The sequence below is a fragment of the Ovis canadensis genome, chromosome 8 (genome assembly GCF_042477335.2).
Source record: "Ovis canadensis isolate MfBH-ARS-UI-01 breed Bighorn chromosome 8, ARS-UI_OviCan_v2, whole genome shotgun sequence".
In the NCBI taxonomy this organism is placed as follows: Eukaryota; Metazoa; Chordata; class Mammalia; order Artiodactyla; family Bovidae; genus Ovis; species Ovis canadensis.
This window is the reverse complement of record NC_091252.1, coordinates 86,022,263-86,040,006: the sequence shown is the minus strand read 5'-3', so window position 1 is coordinate 86,040,006 and position 17,744 is coordinate 86,022,263. Positions and strand designations below refer to the sequence as shown.

The window sequence follows — 17,744 nt, the reverse complement described above, 5'->3', positions numbered from 1 at the left end:
CATCACCTGGGGAATTATCCAGCGGCTGCCGTGGCTGCCTGTTTATAAATCCCAACCCTGCCCTGTCCTGCCTTGTAGCCTCTGGTGGTGGGAATGTGATAGGAGGGTGTGTCCTGCAGTTACAGGCTAATGTCCCCCTCCTTTGCTCTAGAGTGGCTTCCTGGGTCCAAGGGGCCACGGGGACCCTGTGTAACCACAGAGGTGAGCAAAGGATTGGGAGGTACAACAGTTCTGGTGTCAGGTCTTGGTCCCCTGCTGGTCATCTTTTTGCTCCTTGTGGCCCTGCTTATGCCAAACCACATGATCAGTTCTATCCTATGACAGCTGGCCTCTCGGTAATAACTACCAAGTGGATGAGCCCAGTTCATCAAGACCGGAGGTCCCTTCTCTACCAGACTCAGGACCATATCAGTAGCCATGTTTAAATGTTAGGCTTTCCTCACTCAAGTGGAGTGGTCGTGCCTCTGACCCTGAGGGGCTGGGTTGTGATGGTCAGATTAGGATGTCACAAGCTGTCCCTGGGTGAGGGCATGGCAACCCACACTGGTATTCTTGCCTGGAGAATCCCATGGACAGAGGGACCTGGTGGGCTACAGTCCATAGGGTCGCAAAGAGTCAGACATGACTGAAGTGGCTTAGCAGGCAGGCAGGTTACCCCTGGCACGATTTCCCCACTGATGGACTTCTGTGTCACGGGTGCCGCAGGGTCCTAGGGTCCCAGTGGCAGATCCCGCCACACTCCTTCCTTCATGTCCTTTCCATGAACACCTTCCACAGCTGAGTTCAGCAGTTGCAGAGGCCTCTGGTCTGCAAATCCTGAAATATTTAGTGTCCAGACATTGGTAGAAATGCTTTAGACCAGGCAGATATAAAAAGGAGATGTGAAGGGATCAGAGCCCTGCATGCTTTCGGGTTACGATTGTTCACTAATCTCTGTCATTTTACCAAGAAAAAGGTGTTCTTGCAACATTCTGTTTGTAGCAAAGGAAAGGCAATATGAGAATGTACTCATACTTCTCAACTATGGCAGCCTTCACCCCATTCCTAACCTCAGAGACTTTTCCATCACTGGTTCAAATCTGGAGAATGTGAAATAAGCACTGTGTGGGTCTTCACACACCGTGAGACCCCTGTAAGCACGATGCAGGGCGGTTATGTATTCAGCACCCTGCATCTCATGCATCACATTAATAACAGCGGGGCTGTGATGATGCTTCAGGTCCCTGGACATGATGTGAGTCACGCCCTGGGTCCATAGGAATGTGGGGTGGCTTCTGCTTCCCAGTGGGCACTTACCTGGGTCAATGGCCACATGGCTCCCAGGGATCGGGAAGGCCAGAGGACTGCTGCACTGTGCTTGCCATGGTGATGAGGGCCCGCCTGCTGGAAACTGCATCTCTCTCAGATAACGGGTTCTCGGTTCTGATAACTGGCTCAGAAACCGGGCAAAGTATCCAGACAAGCTGTTGCGATGGCTGTTTTCAGCATCCTGATCATCCAGCTTGTGTTCTATTTTCTTTTCATTTCTTGGGTTTTTTGTTTTTTGGTCAGCTGCCTGGCTTTTGGGATCTTAGCTCCCTGACCAGTGATCAAACCGGGCACCTGGCAGTGAAAGCCTGGAGTCCTGACCAGTGGAGCCCCAGGGCGTTCCCTGTCTCATTCCTTTCAGTCGTGCAGTTTGTGTCTAGGTTGGCCGCCCATCTGGGTGTTTGCCTCTACGATCGCCCTGTGCTGGGAACCAGCATCATACTCTGCAGTCAGGACCTGGCAGCCGTCCCATCTCTCTACTCATATCAACCATTGCGCCTGCTTTGTTCCTGACATGGTGCATCCCCACCTGGGATCTGCATGCGTTCAACCCCTGTTTCTGCTGGAAGCCCACTGGAGACACCATCTCCGAGCAGCATCCTGACCTTCAGCAAAAGCCCTCCCTAGCCCCGACTAGGGCTCCTGGACTCAATCAATAGAAGTTGGTAAAAGGCCAGACACAAATTCAGCGGGAGAAAAGCTTTATTGGGACTCATGAGGGAGCAAAAACAAATAACATGTTCCCTTGCTGGCTCCAGAGGGTAGGGGAGCTGGTCCCGCAAATGAGATGAGGATGGGGGTAGGTCCTGGGTCCAGGCCAGAGGGGGTGAGCTGGGTGATTTGTTCCCCTTTGGTGGTGCTGTGTGCAGGAATCGTGACCAGTACCCTGCTTTTGCTCCTGGTTGCTCTGAAATCGCCTTCGGTTTTTAGTCTTTTTGTATCTTGTTGTTGATTATTTTCCCCAATTATACATGCATGCAATTATTTTTAGCCCCTTACAATTTCTTTGTGTTTTGATGCTTAATGTGACTTTGGTCCCGGTACACTCACTGCAGCAAACTGTCCCAACCTGTCTCATTAACCACTGAGGGGTCTACACCCTTATTCTTAAGGGTTAAGGGGCTGAAGCTTTCTTCTATCAAAACTTCTCCCTGCTGGACAGGGACCACTGAACTGAGCCTCCCCTCAAGGTGCAGAAGTCCCTCACAAGGACCTACGTGGATCGGGGCCACCCTCCACTGGAAGGGGCTGTAGTCCTTGAGCCACCAGGAGTGTTATTTCAAACCGGTAGATCCTACAGACACAAAGTCAATCAAAAGGTTAAATAAACAAGGACTAGAAAGGAAAGAACAACAATAGCCATTAAAGGGCCCAGAAAGGGAAGGAACCGGGTTAACTTTGGAAGGACTTTCTCTTTTTTTTTTTTTAACTCTTGGCAGAGGCGAAATCTCCCATGACAAAATTGTGAAGCCCCTCTACCTGTATATTTAAGGTGCATATTTACACCTTAATATAAGGTGTAGTAATATAAGATGTATATTTCCTTATTATTGATCTAGAGGGACAGCAGTGAGCGGTGCTAAAGAGGGATCTTAGTTTCCTGCCCAGGAATTGAACCTGGGGAGCTTGGTGTAAAATGAGGAATTCTAGACACTATTCCCTGTGGTCATGTATGGATATGAGAGTTGGACTGTGAAGAAGGCTGAGCGCCGAAGAATTGATGCTTTTGAACTGTGGTGTTGGAGAAGACTCTTGAGAGTCCCTTGGACTGCAAGGAGATCCAACCAGTCCATTCTGAAGATCAGCCCTGGGATTTCTTTGGAAGGAATGATGCTAAAGCTGAAGCTCCAGTACTTTGGCCACCTCATGTGAAGAGTTGACTCATTTGAAAAGACTCTGATGCTGGGAGGGATTGGGGGCAGGAGGAGAAGGGGACAACCGAGGATGAGATGGCTGGATGGCATCACGGACTCGATGGACGGGAGTCTGAGTGAACTCTGGGAGTTGGTGATGGACAGGGAGGCCTGGTGTGCTGCGATTCATGGGGTTGCAAAGAGTCGGGCATGACTGTGTAACTAACCTTCTTTCACTTTCACTTCCATACATGCGTCTATTCTTCCCCAGCTCCCCTCCCATCCCCACCCAGGCTGCCACGTAACACTGAGCAGAGTTCTATGTGCTATACAGTGGGTCCTTCCTGGTTATCCATTTTAAATAAACCAGTGTGTACATGTTGATCCCAGACTCTCTAACTATTCCTTTCCCCTCATCCTTTCCCGCTGGCAACCATAAATTCATTCTTTAAGTCTGTGAGTCTCTTTCTGTTTTGTAAGTAAGAGCACTTGTATCACTTTTTTGATTCTGAGTATAAAGGATGTCAACAGGTGCCTCTGCCTCTCTGTCTGACTTATGTTGTTCAATATGACAATCTCCAGGTCCATCCACATTGCTGCATATGGCATTCTTTCTTTCTTTCTGATGGCTGAGTAATACTGCCCTGTGTATATGTCCCACATCTTCTTTATCCATTCACCTGTGGGTGGATGTTTAGGTGGCTTCTAGGTTCCGGCTGCTGTGAGAAGAGCTGCGTGTGTCCTCTCAGACCCTGTTTCCTCAGAATCACCAGGTGCACTGAATCCCATAAGACGGAGAAATGGTGAGACATCATGACCTCTCTCGTGGGTTAGAAAACAAAACTCTTACATACTTCAAGTTTTCTGGAGTCCTGAGATGCTGATTTAAATAGCACTAGCATAATAAACAGGTTTCCCAGTGGCTCAGATGGTAAAGAATCCACCTGTCAACGTAGCAGACACAGGAGACGCGGGTTCAATCCCTGAGTTAGAGAGGTCCCATGGAGAAGGAAACAGCAACCCACTTCAGTGTTCTTGCCTGGAGAATCCCATGGACAGAGGAGCCTGGCGAACTATAGTCCACGGGGTCACAAAGAGTCAGACACAACTGACCGACTAACACTTTCACTTTCAGCATAATAGATTATTAAGTGAAATAGTCATGAATAAAACTCTCTTCTATTGAAAATAGGCTGAGGTGATTTCTCCAGACACAGAAAGAATCCCTGAGTCTTGTAATAGCTTACGGTATTTTTCTTGCAATATCATCTGCAAGAACGAGGTCACAAGGCAGAGTCTAATTATCCACAAACTAGAAGACGATGAAAAATGTCCTGTTTGTGGAGATTTCTTCGAGTACTTGAACATTTCAGTGTAGAAATTCCATCACTTAGCACCAGGAGAAAGTGGCGAAATAAATTATTCCTGTTTTTTTTTTTTTTTAAAGATGCTGTGTAGGATTTCGTCAAATGTGATAAAGCCCATGAGATGATTCATCTACTGTGTCATCGTAACTGGAAAACACTGAGGATTCATGGGGTCTGATGTCCTGGATGTAAAGTGAAGAGCAGGAGAAAGGCAGAGAGAGCACCTCTCAGGCTTCCTGGAAGCACTGTCTCCTGCAGAAAAGAAAGAGGCCTTGGTCCAGGGGGCTGAGGAACTCCTGTCACTTTCCTGGGACTGCCCCTCCACACCCCCCACTCCAGCCCCGCCCTCACTGAGGGGCTCCTATGTCCTCCACCCCCACCCCCACCCCAGGCCCAGCAGCTTCTTGTCACCTCCTCCTTCCTTCCTGCATCACAGTCACCCCAGGCCCTGACACCCCCTGCTCAGGCTCAGGACTGGAGCCAGTGAGGAATTAATCCCTTTACTCAGGTCCGGATCCTCCCCGAGGGGGGCCTAAAGGACCAGGGAGCAGGTCCCTAGAGAAGGGCCCTTGCTTCCTGACAGCCTTGGGGGGCTGCAGGCAAATCTCCTTCCTTTGCTCGCCTCCAGCCTCGGAGCCAGCAGCACACACAGTTCTCAGGACCAGGGTCCCTGCCCCCATCTCTTCCTGGTCCCCCAGGCTGGGCGCCTCCACCCCAGCTCAGGCCCACCCATCCTGTCACCTCTGCTCGAGGCAGGGCTGCTCAGTGATGGGGCTCTGGGTCCCCAGAGGAGGCTGCTGACGTGCAGGCTGAGTCACAACTGCAGCTGCTCCAGGAGCACAGGCCTGGCCTCACCCCTTCACCCAGTCTCTGCTGTGGGGCTCCTGCCTTGCCTGCTTGACCCATGCCATTTCCTGTGAGAACAGGCCTTTGGAGTTGGGTCTGCAAAGGCCTTCCCACCCCTTCCTCCTGGGATGAGAGCCCAGCCCCTCTCATCTTGGCCCCTGGGTGGGTCCCCTCCCCGCTGACACATCAAGTGGAGCCCCCACGCTGCTCTCAGCCCCCGGGAGTCCTGCCCTCCCCCTGAGTGCCTGCTGTTCTCACACCACCTACCCTGGGCCCTGCCAGCCAGCAGTCTGTGCTCATTCAGGGGACTTGGCTAAACCCTTTTAACTTCCAACAGGCCCTCAGCTGCCCCCCTACTTCCCACTGTCCTCTGACAGTGAGGACCTTTCAGAACTGAGGCCTGAGCTTGTCTGAGTTCTTGCTCTCAGGTTATATGAGGCCTTGTTCACCTGCTCATTTACAGGATGAGGAGGTTCGGTGAGGGGCAGGGCTTGGCTGGGATTTCCCTCCCTGTCCTCACACCAGGCCCCGTGCTCCTGCTTTCCCTCTGAATTTTGCCCTCAGTACCTCTTCTTGAAAAGGATCCAGGCTATGATGCTTAGTATGACAAATATGGCGAGAACCACAAGGACGATCTCGGTTATGCGGTTGCTGGCTGGGGCCGTGGGCTGCACTGTAGCGGGGACTGTGGTCGGTGGTGCTGCAAGGAGAGTAAGAGTGAAGCCCTTGTCCAGACCCTAAACTCAGCAGATGCCTCCTCACCCCCCTGACTCAGTACACCTACTATGCAGACAGCTGGCACCCCTCACATGGAGGCCCCTGTGATAGATCCTCAGGCGAGACCGGGGGAAGGGAGGAGCCCAGTCCTCAGGGGGCTCTGACAGCTAATGGGGGAGCAAGGTTTCCAACACAGCCACTCAGTCCCGCTGTGACATCAGAGATGGTGACCTGAGGATGCAGTCCTCAGGAGCTGACAGCAGAGGCAGTATTGACAGATTTCCAGAAGAAGGACTGGTGACATTTGAAAGAAGATTATGGAAAGAGGGTACAGTGAGAAATAAATTCCAGAAATCCAAAAGATGTCTACAGGTTTGGGATGAGCAAAAATTCCTGTTCAGTCTTCCAAAGACCTATGCTCTTAGGAGAGACATCAGGAGTGGAAGAAGAAGGATGACAGAGCGTCCCCGGGCCATTGCTCCCCCAGGAACAACTCACCTCAGACAGATCACATTCTAACACACACACACACACACACACACACACATACACACACAGACACACACCCCACACGGGAGTGGGTCCATGTCACCATGAGAGGACGACCACTTTCTCCTACTCTTCTCACTTACCTGAGGTCTTCAGCATTTTCTCCCAGCGCACCAAGAAAGCCTGAAGCCAGGCCCGACATTCTCCCATGGAGACCTTCTTGAAGAAGTCCATCACAGCCCTGTCATTCTCCCACTTCTCTCTCATCTGTCTCCCTCCAGGATGAACCATTGTCCAGTGTCCATTTTCCAAATCAAAGAGGAGGCACAGTTGTCCATTGAAGCCAGACTCCCAGAATGCACTGGTGTGTCCATTGTCTTCATGCCAGCATGTCATCCTGGCCTGCAGGGTCAGAGGGCCTGATCCACGGAAGGAAAGAAAGAGCTCAGCCTCTGGGCTTGACAGATTTTTACCCACCTGGGTCCACCTCCCCTGGGCCCAGCTAATCTGGCCCTGGTCTCTCCTGCAACAGCTGCTCTTTCCACTGGACTACTAGGGAAGGACAATATTCAATTCTTTTTTTTTTAACCGGAAAACAGTGGATGCAGATAAGCCCCCAGTCTACTGCTCCTGCATTTGGATTTTCCAGCTCACCCTTGTCTGTGTGTTTCTCCGGTGTAACATCAGGCATCTGCTCCTGGAGCAGGTCTCCAGTGTCTCTGAGTGTGTGAGTCTGTGTCTCCCAGGCGCTCATTCTTTTCACTTCCTCTCCCAATGGACTAAGGTAGTTGATCTTAGCTGTACCACAGTCATAGGAGAGAAAGACCTTTTGATCAACTTCTCCTTGAACCTCACACCATGGCTGATCATCTCTGGGCTGTGGATCAATGGTGAAATTATAGGAAAGATAATGAGCATCTGTGAAGGCAAAACACAGTGAGGGTGAGGTTGGGGAAAAAAGACCCTGAGGCCCCTTCCCCCAGTTATGTGAGAGCAGAGTAAAGTGCAGGGCTGGGCGGACAGAGCAATGACACCCCACAACACACACCATACAGCCAGTGCCCCTCCTCTCCTTGTGGAGAAGGAGGAGTCCCCTGCCTGGCAAATTTCACACAGCCTGGGTGTGTCCCCTTGTCCACCAGGTCCATTCCCAGCATCATAACCTTTCAGAGACGTGCCAGGCTGCTATGCAGGAAAAGCCTAGATGACAGAGGACTGTCAGAATCTAACCCCGGGTCCTGTGAGAGATGGGGAGCCTGTGGGGATGCCCCGGAGGAAGCAGGATCACAGGGAGAGGGGCAAAGAGGTGACAGGTGAGCACAGAACCCCAAGTTGGAGAAGGAAGAGTTCACAATTAGGGGTCACAGGACTTAGCAAGGCTGGGGAGACACTGCTGATCTCCCACTAGGATGGGTCTGGGAAGCCTGGAGAAAAGCCTGGCCCACATGGTATGAAAGAGAAAGTCCAGAACTTCTGAGGCAGGTGGTAGAGGAGGGGAATGAAGGCTCAGAGAAGTGAATCTGCCAGGGCAGACATAGAATGAAAGGGCAGGAAAGTGTCCAGGCCACCAGGCACCATGGGAAAGCCTGATGGAGTCTATGGAGCTAGAGAAGAAAGCGTGCATGAGAAGCATCTCCAACAGCTCAAAGTTGACTTTTGTGGAAATCATGGTTAGTGGTAGGAGACCGTGTTCCCGTGGGCTTCCAGCAGGAACAGGATGGAAAATGGGGAAAAATCAGATTCCAGGTGGAGTGTTGTATGTTAGGAGCAAAGTTGGTACAATGGTCAAAATGATTAGTGAAAGTCGCTAGTCGTGTCTGACTCTTGTGACCCCCATGGACTTTACAGTCCATGGAATTCTCTAGGCCAGAATATTGTGGTCGGTAGCCTTTCCCTTCTCCAGAGGATCTTCCCAATTCAGGGATCGAACCCAGGTCTCCCGCATGGCAGGTGGATTTTACCAGCTGAGCCACAAGGGAAGCCCAAGAATACAGGAGTGGGTAGCCTATCCCTTCTCCAGCGGATCTTCCCAACCCAGGAATCAAACTGGGGTCTCCTGTGTTGCAGGTGGATTATTTACCAACTGGGCTATCAGGGAAGCTGAAAGTGACTAGAGAGTCCCAATGCCAGCCAGGGCCTGACTGCTGAGAGCACAATGCTGGCTCAGAGTACAGGGTCATCTAGAGGCACAGAGATGGCCAGTGAACCTGGATGCAAACTGCTTGATTGACAGAAAACAAGCGAAGACAAAAACAAGACTGGATGATCAGCAGGCTGAAAGCAGCCATCCCTTCCAAACACCCCTAGCAAAATTTCCAGAACTGAGCTACTTCTCAGAAGGCATCACCAGAGTAAGAAGCCACGTCCCAGTGAGGAGGGCCCTTTCATCACCACAGCAAGTGCAGAAGTCCTTCCATTCTCTCCCGATGAGCCACATGGTTATTTACTGGGGTAAGTAAGTCCAGTACTTTGGCCACCTGATGCGAAGAACTGACTCATCAGAAAAGACCCTGATGCTGGGAAAGATTAAAGGCCGGAGGAGAAGTGGACGACAGAGGATGAGATGGTTGGATGGCATCACCAACATGATGGACATGAGTTTGAGTAAGCTCTGGGAGTTGGTGATGGACAAGGAAGACTGGAAGGCTGCAGTCCATGGGGTCAAAAAGAGTCAGACATGGCTGAGTGAGTGAAGTGAGCTGGAACTACTCCCACATTCATATGGGACCCAGTGTGTTGCTAACATCATGCACAGGAACGGTAGCATGATCATGGCCCCCATGCTGTGAAGTGATGCTCCGAGGACCAGGCATTTCATAGACACCTGTCCCAGGTCCTGCTAACAGTGCTTATCTCTGGCCCACAGATCCACTCAGTGTCCATTGCACATGTCCTGGACTTCTGACATGAATGGACAGTCTGTGTTGTTAGTAAACTACCATGGGGGAGGGTACCATAGTCGTGAATTCCACATTCATTCTTCTGACCCTGACTCCCCATCCCCTGATAGTATGTGTAAACAACATCATCTCCTGGAGGAAATCATGGAAACAAGTAGCAACCTACAGTCACCCTAGGCCTGCAGAGCTGTGGTCCCTATCTTATCTCCACTGAATTACCACTGAGGTCCTAGGTTTCCTCTAGTGGTACATATGAAACATTTCAGGCTTTGCAGACACTAGGTCTCTGCTGCAACTGCTGTCCTGGCACAAAAGCAGTCACAATTGATGAATGATGAGTGTGGCTGGACCTGCTTCTTGGGCAGATGACCCAACAGAACCGGTGACATCATAGCTATCTGTGTTCAGAAAGGTGCTACATGGTGTATGTGGCATTTTACTTGGAGGCGCACAACAGACTCCTAGTGTCCTGAAGAAAGGACACACCACTTGCAGTGAGAAAGCCCATACCATTCAGTGTGGCTCCTGGTATGGTCCTGCGGCCTGGCAGAGAAGAGGCCTCTGGTCATGGAATGTCAGAGTTGCCCATCATGATCTGGGTTCATCAACCCCTAACCATTAGTTCAGATAGGCCAGCCGTCATAGGATAGAAGTGATTATGTGGCTTGGCATAACCAGGGCCACAGGGAACAAATAAGATGCACCAGCAGGGGACCTAGGCCTGACACCAGCGTTGATACAGGGCCACTATCCCCTGATCACATCTGTGGCTTCATGCAGTGTCCCCTATGGCTCCTTAAACCAAGGAAGCCATCTACAGCAAGGGGGTGCATTAGTCCATAACAGCCAGATCCACACTCCTATCACAGTCCCACCACCAGAAGCTACAAGGCAGGACAGGGTAAGTTTCTGGTTCGTAAACAGACAACTGAGGAAGCTCTTGGATGATTCTCTAGGGAATGGATCACTCATTATTGGGGTCAGAAACCAGGACAGTGGACAAGTCTGGTTCTCAGTTGATGTACACATTATATTTGGCTTCTGCTGTTGCACAAACGTGGAAGCTCCTTTTGCACCCAGATACAGATACCAAATTGCCTAAAGAGACCTTGAGATTTACTTTCTTCTGTAGAAAAAAAATTTGTCAACTCCTACTTTAATCAATAACCATTATAGGCTGCTGCTGTCCCAATTCCTAGACACTATGAATGTGGGACCAAAGGGTAGAAGGGGGGATGCCCAGCCTCACCCTCGAGCCCTGTGTCACACTCTGGGAAACCCTGTTCCCGTCCCTCCTAAGTTAGGTCCTGGGGGCCAGGTCAGGGGTTTTGCTGTGTGAGTTATCAGAAAAAGGGATAAGATGCCAGTTGAGAGAGGGCATGTTTAGATTCTCTTGAAGAGATAGGAAGCTGTTGGAGGCCCTGAGCTTCTTGGGATCATGGAAAAATGGGTAATAAATGGTCTTGTAACCAAAAGGGCCCTAGGGCACCTCAGTGGGAAAGACCCGCCCCCATGGTATCTGTCTGCCTCCTGTTTGTAGAAAAGTTTTAGTCAGCCAGGCCTCCTGTGAATCTCAAATGGTGATTTCAGAGCTAAGGGTTAGAACATGTGAAGATGGAGAAAGGAATACTCCTCAGGCTGGGAAACTGATAACAATTTAGACTGTGGGCAGCCACAGAGCAGTGTCATGAAATTCCCAGTTCCCTGAAAGATTACAAAGAGCTGACACAAGCCTCAAGTTGTTTCTACAGGAAGCAGACCCCCAGCACATCAAAACTGCTGGCTGCAAGCATGCAGACCCCCAGACTGGTTGAAACCATAAGCTTGGTGGTGCTCAAACGTTCGCCTTTTGCCAACCACCCTGACTGTGCTCAAGACGCTGATGCGCCCTGCAGCAGCCACCTCTGCCCCCTTTCTAACCTGGAAACTTGGAGGCGGTCTGAAGACATTAGGCCACTATTTTCCCAGGGCTCCTGGACAAACCAGCTTGTCCTTTTCAACAACTTGTTACTTTCATAGGTGGTTGGATCTGGGTCATAACCAGCTTCAACTAGTAACAGCCTGAGCTGTCTGGGAGGAGCTTTGACTCCAGGGAGGCGCTGATCAGTGGCTAGGCATTGAGCGCCTTCCTCATGATGCATATGTAATTTTTTTTAAAAAATAAATTGAATTCTTTAATTTTTTCAAATGTTTAAAAAAATCCATTTTATACTTAAGCCAGCCTTGAAGATAAGCACAAAATCTGTTTACTTTTTTTTTTCTACACAACACAACTCAGGCACCCATTCTGTGCATAGTAAAAGGGATTATTTACTATTGACCTGACCCAAAACCACTTCTGGCACTGAGAAATGATAGGATCTGCCAAATTTAAGATGTTTCAGTAAATTCCTCTCCTACTTTCCCCAAAGTAAGAAGGCAGAACTCCTCTGCATTAAAAAAAATTTTAAAAGGCAACTTTCCATGAAAGAGTAGTTTATGTTTCTATTGTATTTTTCTTTTTTTTCCTTCTGGCTTTTAAGTTTTCTTCCTCCAACACTGCTTTTTCTTGTACAAGGCGAGAGCATCTTTTCATTTTTTTTTCCTAAGACAAAGTATTTCATCTTATAGACAAATAATTCCCAAGATTAGTGATAAATATTTTTTAAAAAAAGAAAGGAAGAGAAGAAACTTAAGGGTTTCCCTGGTGGCTCAGTAGGTAATGAATCCACCTGCAATGCAGGAGACCCCAGCTCAATTCCTGGGTCAGAAAGATCCCCTGGAAAATGGAGAGGCTACCCACTGTGGTACTCTTGAGATTCCCTGGTGCCTTAGATGGTAAAGAATCCACCTGCAATGTGGGAGACCTGGGTTCGGTCCCTGGGTTGGGAAGATCCCCTAGAGACGGGAAAGACTATCCACTCCAGTATTCAATCCTGGAGAATTCCATGGACTGTTTAAGTCCATGGGGTCGCAAAGAGTCAGACAGGAGTCAGCAACTACTCACGGCACATTCAAGGATGAATCAACTACATTACTCCGATGAAGTAGAAACTAAAAAGCACTTGGCCCTAAGCTACTCCAAGTATTTGGGTTGAAACAATCTTCAGTTCAGTTCAGTCGCTCAGTCATGTCCGACTCCTTGCGACCCCATGAATGACAGCACGCCAGGCCTCCCTGTCCATCACCAACTCCCAGAGTTCACTCAGACTCACGCCCATCAAGTCAGTGATGCCATCCAGCCATCTCATCCTCGGTCGTCCCCTTCTCCTCCTGCCCCCACTCCCTCCCAGCATCAGAGTCTTTTCCAATGAGTCAACTCTTCGCATGAGGTGGCCAAAGTACTGGAGTTTCAGCTTTAGCATCCTTCCTTCCAAAGAAATCCCAGGGCTGATCTCCTTCAGAATGGATTGGTTGGATCTCCTTGCAGTCCAAGGGACTCTCAAGAGTCTTCTCCAACACCACAGTTCAAAAGCATCAATTCTTCAGCGCTCAGCCTTCTTCACAGTCCAACTCTCACATCCATACATGACTACTGGATAAACCATAGCCTTGACAAGACGGACCTTTGTTGGCAAAGTAATGTCTCTGCTTTTCAATATGCTATCTAGGTTGGTCATTGGAGAAGGCGATGGCACACCACTCCAGTACTCTTGCCTGGAAAATCCCATGGATGGAGGAGCCTGGTAGGCTACAGTCCACGGGGTCGCGAAGAGTCGGACATGACCGAGCGACTTCCGTTTCACTTTTCACTTTCATGCGTTGGAGAAAGAAATGGCAACCCACTACAGTGTTCTTGCCTGGAGAGTCCCAGGGACGGGGGAGCGTGGTGGGCTGCCGTCTATGGGGTCGCATAGAGTTGGACATGACTGAAGTGATTTAGCAGCAGCATCTAGGTTGGTCATAACTTTTCTTCCAAGGAGTAAGCGTCTTTTAATTTCATGGCTGCAATCACCATCTGCAGTGATTTTGGAGCCCCCCAAAAATAAAGTCTGACACTGTTTCCACTGTTTCCCCATCTATTTCCCATGAAGTGATGGGACCAGATGCCATGATCTTCCTTTTCTGAATGTTGAGCTTTAAGCCAACTTTGCACTCTCTTCTTTCACATTCATCAAGAGGCTTTTTAGTTCCTCTTCACTTTCTGCCGTAAGGGTGGTATCATCTGCACATCTGAGGTTATTGATATTTCTCCCAGCAATCTTGATTCCAGCTTGTGCTTCTTCCAGCCCAGCGTTTCTCATGATGTACTCTGCATAGAAGTTAAATAAGCAGGATGACAATATACAGCCTTGACGTACTCCTTTTCCTATTTGGAACCAGTCTGTTGTTCCATGTCCAGTTCTAACAATCTTAAAAACTATTTATTTTATAACATTGTTTAAAAATTTCTTGGTCACAAAAGTTATACAAACATTTTCAGATTAACCTAATGAATGTGATATCTAGAAAATATTCCACGTCACTAAGTCTGTCTTAGAAAGTTCAGATGCTATGGCTTTCCTAAGGCACAGTGTTCTGGAAGACAGTGTGCTTCTGTGGTGCTGGGTGATGTATGTGGCTGCCTGGCTCCAAGGGGACCTCAGCAGGCACCTTCCCCCTGACGCTGGGGGACTGTGAGAGGACAGTCAGACACAGGCCCCCAGGGCTGCATGGAGCCCTGTGAGACACTGGGCCAGCTGCTGGAACTGGGCTTCTCCTCCGAATCTAAGGCCCAGCACAAGCCATCACATTTCGTAGCACATTTTCCTTCCTTTCAAATTTTTGAAGCAGGGAAGTTTTTGAAGAACTTACTGTCAATACTAATACTGACAGTTGACAGACTAATCCTGTCAGTGCAGCACTGCATTTAGTATCAGAACCTCATCATCTACTTTGCAGAGAAGGAAAGCTAGAGCCAAATCACTGATACAGGGCCTGGAAATCCCCCCACCCCGTGCCCCTCGCACCCCCACCCCCAAGCAGAAATGCTGGCCTGGGGAAGGTCCACGAAATTGTCTACTTGGAAACCTGCTTATATTCAACTTGGACTCTGCAGGCCACGTGAAAGGCAGGACATCTGTTTCTCTGGGTAAGAACAGGTTAAAGGATAGACGTAGTGCCCAACAAGATCAATTCTCTCTCTCTCTTTTTTTAAATTTATTTTTATTTTATTTTACTTTACAATACGGTATTGGTTTAGCCATACATTGACATGAATCCACCACGGGTGTATATGAGCTCACAATCCTGAATCCCCCTCCCACCTCCCACCTCATATCATCTCTCTGGATCATCCTCATGCACCAGCCCCAAGCATCCTGTATCATGTATCGAACATAGGCTGGTGCTTCGTTTCTTACATGATTGTATACATGTTTCAATGCCATTCTCCCAAATCATCCCACCCTCTCCCTCTCCCTCAGAGTCTAAAAGTCCGTTCTATACATCTGTGTCTCTTTTGCTGTCTCGCATACAGGGCCATCATTACCATCTTTCTAAATTCCATGTATATGTGTCAGTATACTGTATTGGTGTTTTTCTTTCTGGCTTACTTCACTCTGTATAATCGGCTCCAGTTTCATCCATCTCATTAGAACTGATTCAAATGTATTCTTTTTAATGGCTGAATAATACTCCATTGTGTATATGTACCACTGCTTTCTTATCCATTCATCTGCTGATGCACATCTAGGTTGTTTTCATGTCCTGGCTATTATTAAAAAAGTTCTGCATCTAGACCAATGGGCCAGCGCACATGATCCCTGCACAGGAAGAGGCTCGCACCGACCGGGTCCGGGGTGGAGCCGAGCAGGGGAGCCCAGGAACGGGGAAGGAGCTGCGCCTTGGAGCCCGGGGATTACCCGGGGGGTAGCGCAGCGGAGCCTCGGGGTCCAGGGGTGGAGCCCTGGGGCCGGGGGTGGACCCCAGGGAACACGGTTGGAGCCTCGCCATGGAGCCCAGAGACCAGGGTGGAGCCAGCAGCTGCGGCTTGGACAAGAGCAACTCAAGCACGTTTAAGCCAGGAGCGCGCGGCCACCGCCGCCGCCTGGGCACCCGGGTCCGCTCTGCGTTTATAACTTACCCCCGGGAAAGAGCGCGGGTCCTTCAAGGGCCGGCAGATGGAGGGACCAGAAGGGTCTCTGTTGCACAGGTCGGGGCGGGAGGGCGTGCTTTGTGGGGTGGATCTGGGTCCCTTCTCCCCGGGAAGGCCGACTGGTCCCAAACCGCCCGGCTCCAGGGCTCCCACTTTGCAGGGGCGGGCTGGACCCTTGGGGGTGGGGGTGGGGGTGGGGGTGGGGGTGGGGGTGGGGGTGGGGGTGGGGGTGGGGGTGGGGGGCGGTTCACCGCATTTCCTGCCGCGTCCCGGCCGCCCGCTTCTCCCAGAGTCACCTTCCAAACTCCCTGCATTACTATTTCACCCAAGGCACCCCTGTTCTGGCCCTTAGAGCCGGCAAGAAGCCGGGAGGAGCCTCCGAGGAGAAAAGGGGCCGAGGGAAGGGAAGAGGAGGCAGCGGCGGCGACACCATGCAAGAAGTTTCGCGAACCCCCGCGGACACCATCCCCATCCCCTTTCCGGGTCAGAACCCATGCAACCTCCTCGCGTTCCCCTGCAGGTTCATCCCGGAACTCACCGCTGGACGTCCCGCTGAACAATACAATCAGAAGCAAAACGAGGAAGACAAGACTGCTCTTGGAATCACCCATCTCTCCCTTTGCCACCTGGATCCCAATTTTGCAAGAGTGCGAGGCTGCCAAGTCAGAACCTGTGATCTTCTTCCGCTAGGCGGCAGCTGCGGTCTGGACCTGAGCCTCTGCGCTGACTGCCTGGGCGGTCCCTCCGCCGACAGGCCCCGCCCAGGTTTCTCCATGGAGGCTTCTCGCCAGGGTCTGGGCTGGGCACTCTCGTCAGCTCCCTCACTCACAGGCTTGCCTTCCTGTAAACCAGCCTACCCGCCTGTTTACCCTGGGCGCCAACGTGCACTGGTTACAGGAGACCTCCACGCCCTTGTTCCTTCAATTCAGTTCAGTCGCTCAGTCGTGTCCAACTCTTTGCGACCCGATGGACTGCAGCTCGCCAGGCCTCCCTGTCCATCACCACCTCCTGCAGTTTACTCAAACTCATGTCCACTGAGTCGCTGATGCCATGCAACCATCTCATCCTCTGTTGTCCCCTTCTCCTGCCGCCTTCAGTCTTTCCCAGCATCAGGGTCTTTTCCAATGAATCGATTCTTTGCATCAGGTGGCCAAAGGATTGGAGTTTCAGCTTCAACATCAGTCCTTCCAACGAATATTCAGGACTGATTTCCTCTAGGATGGACTGGTTGGATCTCCTTGCACCAAGAGTCTTGTTCAACACCGCAGATCAAAAGCATCAATTCTATGGCACTCAGCTTTCTTTACAGTTCAACTCTCACATCCATACATGACTATTGGAAAAATCATAGCTTTGACTAGACAGATGTTTGTTGGCAAAGTAATGTCTCTGGTTTTTAATATGCTGTCTAGGTTGGTTGTAACTTTTCTTCCAAGGAGCAAGAGTTTTTTTAATTTCATGGCTGCAGTCACCATCTGCAGTAATTTCTGGAGTCCAAGAATATAAAGTCTCTTACTGTTTCCAATGTTTCCCCATCCATTTGCATGAAGTGATGGGACCAGATGCCATGTTGAGCTTTAAGCCAACTTGTTCACTCTCTTCTTTCACTTTCATCAAGAGTTCTTCTTCACTTTCTGCCATAAGGGTGGTGTCATCTGCATATCTGAGGTTATTGATATTTCTCCCAGCAATCTTGATTCCAGTTTGTGCTTCCTCCAGCCCAGCATTTCTCATGATATACTCTGCATATAAGATAAATAAGCAGGGTCATAATATATAGCCTTGATTTACTCCTTTCCCAAACTGGAACCACTCTGTTGTTCCATGTCCAGTTCTAACTGTTTCTTCCTGACCTCCATACAGATTTCTCAAGAGGCAGGTCAGGTGCTCTGGTATTCCCACCTCTTGAAGAATTTTCCACAGTTTGTTGTGATCCATAGAGTCAAAGGCTTTGGCGTAGTCAATAAAGCAGAAGTAGATGTTTTTCTGGAACTCTCTTGCTTTTTCAATGATCCTTCTTCCTTAACTTGTTCCTTATCAGATCGGGGCACTCAGACCAGTCGTCGGAGTTGGGGGGAGACAAAGGAGAAAAGAAAATACTTGTTTAGGCCACTGGGTCGGGTCAGTCAGTGGACAAGCTTGTCCCTAAGTACCTGAATGATCAGGGCATCGGTCATAGTGAAGAAACCCCACCAGAGTTGCCATCTGT

General features: G+C 49.9%; 1 protein-coding gene and 1 long non-coding RNA gene across 2 annotated transcripts in view; one reads left to right on the top strand and one right to left on the bottom strand.

The window, feature by feature from the left end:
• LOC138444982 (uncharacterized) overlaps positions 1-7,298 on the top strand; it is a 42,043-nt gene extending 34,745 nt beyond the window's left edge. The window contains exon 3 of the long non-coding RNA XR_011258687.1: positions 4,609-7,298. This is a non-coding gene — a long non-coding RNA (uncharacterized lncRNA). The remainder of the gene's footprint in view (positions 1-4,608) is intronic.
• Positions 1,993-17,521, bottom strand: LOC138444963 (UL16-binding protein 1-like). Its single transcript, XM_069598711.1, has 5 exons — positions 16,074-17,521; positions 7,235-7,498; positions 6,724-6,999; positions 5,942-6,074; positions 1,993-4,780 (listed from the first exon to the last, which is right to left on the bottom strand). The coding sequence occupies exons 1-5, from the start codon at positions 16,144-16,146 to the stop codon at positions 4,756-4,758; spliced, it is 771 nt and encodes a 256-aa protein (XP_069454812.1). The 5' UTR covers positions 16,147-17,521; the 3' UTR covers positions 1,993-4,755.
• Between the last annotated feature and the right edge of the window lie 223 nt (positions 17,522-17,744).